The sequence below is a fragment of the Arachis ipaensis genome, chromosome B8 (assembly GCF_059453495.1).
Source record: "Arachis ipaensis isolate K30076 ecotype BB chromosome B8, ASM5945349v1, whole genome shotgun sequence".
Lineage (NCBI taxonomy): Eukaryota > Viridiplantae > Streptophyta > Magnoliopsida > Fabales > Fabaceae > Arachis > Arachis ipaensis.
In genome coordinates, this window is record NC_142443.1 from 50,157,046 (window position 1) to 50,166,170 (window position 9,125).

The window sequence follows — 9,125 nt, forward strand, 5'->3', positions numbered from 1 at the left end:
CAAATCATCCCAACCAGTTAGGCCTCTTACATTTGACAACAAAATATGCAAATAGAATTTTTCACCCTCTGTTGGCGAAATGGTATAGATCCGACCGATGACTCTTTTTTGTGACCTACGTCCACGGGATAAACCCCAATTTTAGGGTTTATCTTGTGCTTAATTTAGTGGATTTTATCAACTTTTCCCACATTTATTCACTAAAATAGCATGATTTTGTAAATTCTCCCTAATTTGTGCTTAAGAGTGAAAGCATGCTTTTTGGGCCTTAAAATTGTTAATTTTAATTCACTTTAATTCCATTCGATGCCTTGATGTGTTTGTTGAGTGATCTCAGGATTTATAAGGCAAGGATTGGATCAAATAAGTGAAGAGAAAAACATGCAAGTGGAGAATTCATGAAGAAATGAGCATTTAGAGAATTCATGGCGATGCGTACGCGTGACCGATGCAGAAAGTTGCCAGATGACGTGTACGCGTGACCCATGCGTATGCGTGACAAGCGCCACGTGACCTCATTAAAGGCAAAATGCTGGGGTAATTTCTGAGCCATCAAGGCCCAAGTCCAACTCATTTCTGAAGCTGTTAGAGGCTGAAATCAAAAGGGATCAAGGGGGAGCAATTAGGAATAGATTAGAACCATGCTTTAGGTCATATTCTAGAGAGAGAAGCTCTCTCTTCTCTCTAGAATTAGGGTAGATTAGATTAAATTCTCTTTAGATCTAGGTTCAAATTCTTGCTTTTATTTACTTTTCCTTTCAATTTATTGTTCTTACATCTTTGCTCTTCTAATTTTACTTGTCATTTCCTTTATTTTGTTGCATATGTTTATGACACTTTGTTGCTTTTAATTTCAATTAATGCAATTTATGTTTGATGTTTTTATTGTTTAATCGAGTTGTTATTGTTATTTCCTTGCTTTGGGTAGTTGTAGATTTAATATTTCTTGCAATTTTATCTTGCTTTCCTTTTATGCCTTCCAAGTGTTTGATAAAAAGCTTGGTTGAGTTTTAGAGTAGATTTTTGTGTTCTTGGCTTAGGATGGTAACTTGGGTGACCTAGAGTTACTAATGTCCAAGTGATTGATAATTTGTTTCCATTGACACTTGACTTTCCTCTAATTTAGGGGATGACAAAGTGGGAATGATCATTGGAATTATCATATTGTGGTTAGTAACAATGATAGAGATCCTTAACCATCAACCCTCACTACAAGAAAAATGGCCTATGGCCACGCTTTTGTGAGGGTGGTGATTGAATAGAGATTTGGCCACGTTTTTTCTTGCCACGCTTAAAAAACGTGGCGAAAAGGGTCAACAGCCACACTTTTGGAAGCGTGGCAATTTATTAGAGAAACGGCCACGTTTTTTTCTGCCACGCTTCAAAAGCGTGGCCATAGAGTGAAAGAGGGACGTTTTAAAAGCGTGGCGACAGGGTTTCATTATGTCCACACTTACAAAGCGTGGCCATATCCTAGTATTCTTTTGGCACGCTTTAAAAGCGTGGCCAAAAGGTTTTTTTTCTGCCACGCTTCAAAAGCATGGCCATAGAGAGAAACAGGGACGTTTTAAAAGCGTGGCGAGAGGGTTTCACTATGGCCACACTTACAAAACGTGGCCAAAAGATTTAAAAAAAAATGTAATGACCCGGCCCCCAACCCGGTCCCCAACCCATTGACGACGCTCTTTCACCCTAGCTACCCTAATCGAGCTCTCACCCTGGCTACCCCTGAAGAGCTCCTCCCATTCCCTTCGCCCTTCGCCTTCCAAACCACTTCCATACCCTAATCGTGTCACAATCTTATTCATCTTCTTAATCTTCATCTTCGTTTTCATACTCTTCCTCTCTTTCTTGTTCTTCGTCCATTCTTTCTGGATCTCTCTGTTCACCTTCGAATTCCACAAATTAAATGTTGAGCTCTACCAAATATGGGCGACGACAAGGTCAATCTCCTCGATGATTTCTTCTCCTCCAAGCTCTCCAATTCCAAAGGTCTGATCTCTTCTTCCAACGCTTCTATTTTTTTTATTTTTCGATTTTTTCCGTTGTTTTTACTTTTAGGGATTTCCCTTTCGATTTTCATTTTCCTCTAAATCGCTTTCAAATGCTCGCTTCTCGTTTCGTTTTTGCAATAATTGTTCGCTTTCTCTCTATCATGATCCATTGAATCTCAATCCCTGATTCGTTCTCTCTGTCAATCGCATGCTCAACACGGATGTTCCTTCTTGGTTAATTGATAATGGATACCTAATTTTGAATGTTGTTTTGTGTGATCTTAGCTTTTGAATTTTGATATTTTAGCTGTTATATTTTTTTACAATCCCTAAACTAGTTACCTCTCTCTGTTAGAAAAATTGCTATCTTGATGGCTAACTAGATATCATGTTTTAGGAACTATCCTCTGTTAATGGCTATATGAAAGGTTTTCCCTGCTCTGGCAGCTGGTTGTGCTGCGATATTGAAGCCTTCCGAATTGGCATCTGTGTATGTTTCTCAGCAGCTCTTGCAAAATCTTTGCTTCTTTTTGAGTCTTGGTTATTTTTGCTGAACTATAGGCTATGCTTTGCTTTATTTCAGGACTTGTTTGGAGTTGGCTGACATATGCAAAGAAGTGGGCCTTCCTCTGGGTTTACTAAATATTCTCTTTATGTATAATAGATTAGAAATAAATCTAGTAACTGAAGAACAATGAATATACGAGAAGCTCGTACACCATATGGTATTGGCCGTTCTTAAACCTAAACTCCAGAGTTCAAAATTAAAGCTTTTTCTTCGGTCATTACCTTTTTTTTTTCTTTCAAATTTTTAAATAAAGTTGTCTTTTCTGCTCCTACTATATACACTATAGTATATTGACTTTAAAATAAAGGATTTTTGCAGCATCGTTTTCCATAACATTAATATTGGAAGGCTAAAAACAAAAAACAAGTGATATTGGGATGTGCTAATTGTTTTTCTTAATTTGTCCTTATGCTAATATCTTGGGGCCTCAAACAGTAAATCAGTAAGTGTTCCATTTTATTGTGTTTTAATTTCCATACATTTTTACTTCCTTGCAGTCTAAGATGAAGCGCATTGGAATTGATACTGAAGCACTCAAAGAGCACTTTGGGAAGAAAATTATGGAGCTTGAGGAGGAAAAAAGAAAAGTGTAGGTTTGGACATAGTTAGGTTTGAATATTTTTTAGATAGCACACAAACAAAAAGTTTTTTCTGGTTTGGTTTATTTCTTGTCTACATTTTTTTTGTAACTTGTTTTCAAAATTTTGTAAAAAGGAAGTCGTGTAAATAAGAAATGAAGACAGTAAATAGTATTTTTCTTATGTTTATGTTTTTCTTTTCACAATTATGAAAACAGAAAACATAAAAATGAAAATAAGGAATCAAAATACTGTTTACAGAAATATCAAGATGTTCATGGCCAAAAATTGAAAGCACTGGAAGCACAGGTAATAGCTCGATATTATTTTCATGGTAATTGTCCTTTCCAATGTCAAATAGTGTCTGAGTTATTTATATATTAAAATCTTGAACATCAGATTTTAGACCTCAAGAAGAAACAAGAAAACCAGGTGCAGCTACTAAAGCAAAAGGAGAAGAGCGAAGAAACTGCAAAAAAATTACAAGATGAAATACAGTACATCAAGGCTCAAAAGGCACTTGTGTTTAATTTTTCTAGCTACTTAATTATTGAAATTTTTACTTTGTATTTGATATTGGATTTATGAAAACTGTAGGTCCAATTGCAGCATAAAATGAAGCAAGAGGCAGAACAATTTCGACAATGGAAGGCTTCTCGAGAAAAGGAGTTACTTCAGGTGATATGCTTCTATAAATATGTAATCAATATTCTGTTTTCTTGTTTCAAAAATGCAGTGGATCTTTCAGGCCTTATAATAATTAGTGCTTAATTGTGCACAATATACAAGTCAATCAATTCTCGGATTGCCAGATAGGCATGCAAGTTGGTGACAACAATTGAGCTTTATCTTTTCCATTATTTGATGTTTATGCTGAACTTATTGGTATTGCCATATAGTAACTGAAATTTAATTCTTTATCTGTTTTTCGATTCGGTCAGCTGAAAAAATTTGCTTGGAGAGAACTGCAAATAGCTACAGACAACTTTAGTGAGAGAAATGTTTTAGGACAGGGAGGCTTTTGGAAGGTTTATAAAGGTGTTCTACCCGATGGCACAAACATTGCTGTTAAAAGGTTAACCGATTATGAAAGTCTCAGTGGAGATGCTGTTAAAATGTTATAGTGAACTTTGCTGCTTAATTAATATGTAGAATAATGTGCTTATATATATTTGGTTGGTTTTCGAGAGTATAAACAGGAACTGTCCCACTATGGTCAAAAGATCAACATCATCCTTAGCAAACTCAGGAAGCAAATCACTCTCTGCAATCTACAGATAGGTGAGAAAAAATTTTTAGCTCCCATAAAAGCATTATTATTATTATTATTATTATTATTATTATTATTATTATTATTAAATATAGTTTTGTCAAAAATGTAGACATGTACAGGACAAGACAAAGAACTTACATGGTTTACGTGTTTTAACTATTAAATGAAATAGAGTAATTTGTTTATTTCTTCTCCTTACTCAAAAAGTCAAAATTAATAAAAAGTGCAAACCTTGACCGTATTGAACTACTATATATAAAATTGGCTCCTCATTAGGATTATTCTAGATTAAAATTAAGCGAGATCTGCTATAAAACTATTTTTTTAATAAACAATTAGCTAATAAAATTTTAAATGTATAAAATTAAGGGTTTAGTTGATATTGTATAGAGAAATTGGGAAATTTAGAAAATAAATATATTATGTTATTATTAGGGAAAAAAACTTAGTTGTTCTATACTAATCAGTTTTATTATCTACTTTTGCTTTATAGAGGAGGCAGAATATATTTGCAAGCTCAGGAAACTTTTCGAGGTTGCCTATCGTCTTCGAGGTATTTAACCATCAACTTATATGGCACATGAGTAGTCCTGCTAGTTATAAATAAAATTGGCTTTGCGAGAGTAATATTTTTACAAGAGTCGCCTCCATTTTGTATCTTTATTTTGTTTCATTCGTATAGCTATTTAGCATTCCAGGGTATAATTATCATTATCATAACAGAGTCTAAGGGAAATAAAACATGAAAGAGAAAGATGAAGATGATCTATATAATCAATAAAACTGTCATAATGTAAGCTTACCCAATTTCAAATATCCACTAGATAGCATAAAAAATTCTGTATCCTGCTCTGCGAAATTTAAATTTATATTGATAACATAGAACTGTATATTGTTGTTTATGCTGGCTTCAAAAACTTGGGTCATTTTCTTATGAAGAACTCAAACCTGTGGAGGCTGTTTTGGATTAGCCTACGAGAAAAAAAGTGGCTCTGAACAGCCCGAGGCCTATAATATCTTCATGAGCAATGCAATCCTAAGATTATTCATCGGGATGTGAAGGCAGCTAATGTATTACTGGATGTGAAGGCAGCTAATGTCACTTCTGTAGCTATATGTCACTAGTTATTGTTTGATTTATCTTGTAATAAAAATTGCATACTTTATTTATAGGTATGGTAATAAAAAAGGATTGAAAATTTATATTTTGCAGCGATGAAGGTAAAAATCAAAAAAATGATTTTTTTTCCAACTTGATAAGGCTATCGCCACGCTTTTAAAGTGTGGTTTTTTTTACAACTTGATAAGGCTATCGCCACGCTTTTAAAGCGTGGTCTTATCTTTTGCTATTGCCACGCTTTAAAAGCGTGGCAATATCTCGTCTATTGTTACGCTTGTAAAAGCGTGGCCATATCTGCTCTATAAAGCGTGGCCCTACCTTCCACATATGATCACGCTTTAAAAGCGTGGCCATATTTCCCACCTACAGCCATGCTTTTACAAGTGGAAGTTTGTAAAAAAGCGTGGCAAACAAAAAGCATGGCAATAGACTGAAAAAAGCGTGGCGATAGAGCAACCGCCATCCTTTCATAGGTCACCCTTTCAAAAGCGTGGCAGTAGCTCAAAAAGCGTGGCAATAGACATGTTTTCTTGTAGTGCCTTGCCAAGACCTTTTCACCATTTGAGTTTCACTTACTTTCTTGTCATTTACATTTCTTTGTCCTCATTTCAAAACCCCAAAAATATACAACCCATAACCAATAATATGCACACTTTCCTGCAATTCATTGAGAGACGACCCGAGGTTTAAATACTTCGGTTATTTTTATTGGGGTTTGTACTTGTGAAGAACAAATTAAACTTTGATTGAGGATTGTTTGTTAGTTTAGAACTATACTTGCAACGAGATTCTATTGAGAAATGTCTAGACCGACATAAATCTGCCGTTAAGTTTTTCGCGCCGTTGCCGGAGAATTGCAATGGTGTTGCATTGTTATTGGTTATTGTATATATGTGAATATTATGAATATGCTTGATTTTTGGTTTGATTCTTAGTTGTTGCTAGTTTTAGGAATTTATTTTCATTATTTCTTATTCGCTTTTGATTTTGTTTTCTCTTTTTACCATGAATTCTCACCCCTTTGGCTATGAGTTACAACTATGTTGTAGAAAATGAGAACTACAATCAAAGGTGGGAGGAGCCCTATGCTTATGATAAATCCTCTTGGCAACAACCTCCTCCAATGTGCTATGAACAAGAGCCATTCCATGATGCATACCAATCCAATGGCTATAGTGGGCCTCCTTATGATTATTAATCACCGCCACCATATACCTTTAAACCCCCTCCTTAACATAGTTTTGAACTACCATACTCACAAGCCTCCATACCACCAAACACCTCCATATGACCCTAATCCATATCCACCATACTAACCACCAAAAGAACCATATGGGCCATACATGGAACCACCCCAATTCCAAGATAATTACTCCCAAGAACCACCTCAATATACACTACCTCCATTCCCTTACCAAGAAGAACCACCTTCCTATAATGAACCCTTTCTCCTAAACAATGAACCCTCCTGTCCACCCCAATCCCCAATAGATGATACCTTTAGCACTATTCTCCAAGAGCAAAGGGAGCTTCATACCTTTCTTCAAGAGCGACTTGAACTTCAAAGGAGGCAAGAATAATTCATGGCTACCTTGATCGAGGTAGTAACTAACTTAGCCTCCCAACACCTATGCATTCAAAGTACTCCCATGGTCACATGTGGAGAATCTAATGAAGAATGGAGTATGAAAGAGAGATTGGAAACTATGGTAGAAAATAAGGAGTTGGACTTTGTATTAGAGTAATTGGAGAAAGCTATAATTATTGAAGAAGAGGAAGTGGTTGAAGATTTAGGAGATGCTGAACCTCCATGGGAATCTAGAGTTATAGAAAGTTCTTCCAAGAAGATTGAGATTGATGTTGAGGAGGAGAGTGCACAACCTCTAAGACAAGTTGTGAATGAAGAATTGGAAGGAATGAAGCATGAATTGAGTTCCCTTGGTGATGAAAATCATGCATCAAGTCCTCTTAGTGAAGAATTCGCTTTCGCGAATGAATCCTTTAAGAAAATTCTGACAACCGTTTAAGGAGAAAGCAACCTTGGAAGTTCGAGGATGAGTACAAGCATAAGCCACCATGACAAGGAGCTTCTCAATTGTCCAAATTAAGGACAATAAATAAAAGTGCTAGGTGGGAGACACCCCACCATGGTAAACTCTTTCCATTTCTCTTGTAGATATAATCAATGAACAATTGAGTTGCCATTGTTAAGTAGTTTTCTTCTTTCCATACTCTTGTATATATTGCTTTGTTGGTTAGTTGTTTGGTAGATTTGTGCTTAGAATTATAGGTGGGTTATTTTGGATTCAATCTTTGTTTGCATTGAAAGTTTGTTTGAGTTACTTAGTATGATACTTGAAAAAAAAATTTTCAAAAACTTAAAGATTTCTTTTAGATTTAAATTTTGGTTGGTTTGGAGTTGTAAGTGTAGAAAGAATTTTAAATCCTATTTTAATGCTTCTCTAAAAAAAAAGGAGCCTCTCATGCGTACGCGTGGACGACGTGCACGCGTGACCCTCAAAAGCCCCATGTGAGAATTGTCCGAGCGTTGTGCTGCTACTGCAGTGCCAAAAACCAGAGAGTTGCGCGGAATGGGTGCTGAAGCTATGCATTTAGCACAATTTCTCCCACACGTACGCGTAATCCACGCGTACGAGTCACCTTCTTTTCTCTCCAATCACGCGTGCACGTGCTTGAAGCATACGTGTCATACCCTCTTTTCTTTCTCTCACGCCTACGCGTGTTAGACGCGTACACATCGATGACCGTTTTGTCCCTTCCAAGCTCACGCATCACCCACGCGTATACATGGGTTTGATTTTATTAACCCCTAATATTCGCGTGGATCTTCTTCTCTTCTAACGTCTCTTTCTCTTCTTTCTCTCCTCCATAACCACCATTACCGCCATCAACAATCAATCCCTCAGCTCCAGTGACCATATTGTCACTACCGGCCAACTTTCTTTTTCTTCCCTTCCCCGTCTTTTCTATATTCTTCTCTCTCTCTCCGCCATTCACCTTCTTCCCCGACCGCAACCACCCAACTCCGTCGCAGCCACACCATTGCCGCTGGCGTCCCCATCTCTGACTGCCAACTCTTTTTTTCTCCTCCATTCCTCGATGCCATAACCCAGGAGCTTCGCCCTGCTTCTCCGCCCGGTTATTGCTTCTTCTGCCCACCGCCACCGCACCACTGTCGGAGCCGCCACTCCTGTGCTGGCATTGTTCTGTTCTGTTTCTCTTCTCCCTGTCTAGCTCCCATTTCTGTGCTTGAAACCCTCCCAGGTTTCCCCAGCTTTCCTTTCTAAGTTCTGTTCTTTTTCTGTTAAGTTAGTATAGTTAGCTTAGTTAAATTTCTGTTTAATTAGTTTAGTTAGAAATGCTTGTTAGTTAATTCTAGGTGGTTAGGTAGTTTTAATTGATGTTGTAGTGGATTTAGGTTTGAATTCATGTTGATTATGTTGTCTAGCTGGATAATGGCTATAGGTTTGCTTGATTGATTTTGTTGTTTGAAATACTTCTATTTTGTTCTATTGACATGTTGCTGAGTTGTTTTGGTTGATGTTGATTATTGTGCTTCATTATGTATAGT

At 36.7% G+C, this 9,125-nt stretch overlaps 1 protein-coding gene across 1 annotated transcript; it reads left to right on the plus strand.

Annotated features, from left to right (window-relative positions):
* Positions 1 to 1,956: 1,956 nt before the first annotated feature.
* On the plus strand, positions 1,957 to 4,421 carry LOC107612243 (kinesin-like protein KIN-4A). The gene is made up of 7 exons (XM_088496206.1): positions 1,957 to 1,992; positions 3,060 to 3,151; positions 3,359 to 3,449; positions 3,540 to 3,656; positions 3,738 to 3,818; positions 4,082 to 4,215; positions 4,340 to 4,421. The coding sequence occupies exons 1-7, from the start codon at positions 1,957 to 1,959 to the stop codon at positions 4,419 to 4,421; spliced, it is 633 nt and encodes a 210-aa protein (XP_088352332.1).
* The last annotated feature ends 4,704 nt before the right edge of the window (positions 4,422 to 9,125 follow it).

Coding starts and splice junctions, on each gene's coding strand:
- LOC107612243 (XM_088496206.1), top strand. CDS start 1,957: ATGATTTCTTCTCCTCCAAGCTCTCCAATTCCAAAG. Junction 3,450..3,539: donor TGAAAGCACTGGAAGCACAG/GTAATAGCTCGA, acceptor CTTGAACATCAG/ATTTTAGACCTCAAGAAGAA. Junction 4,216..4,339: donor ACAAACATTGCTGTTAAAAG/GTTAACCGATTA, acceptor GAGTATAAACAG/GAACTGTCCCACTATGGTCA.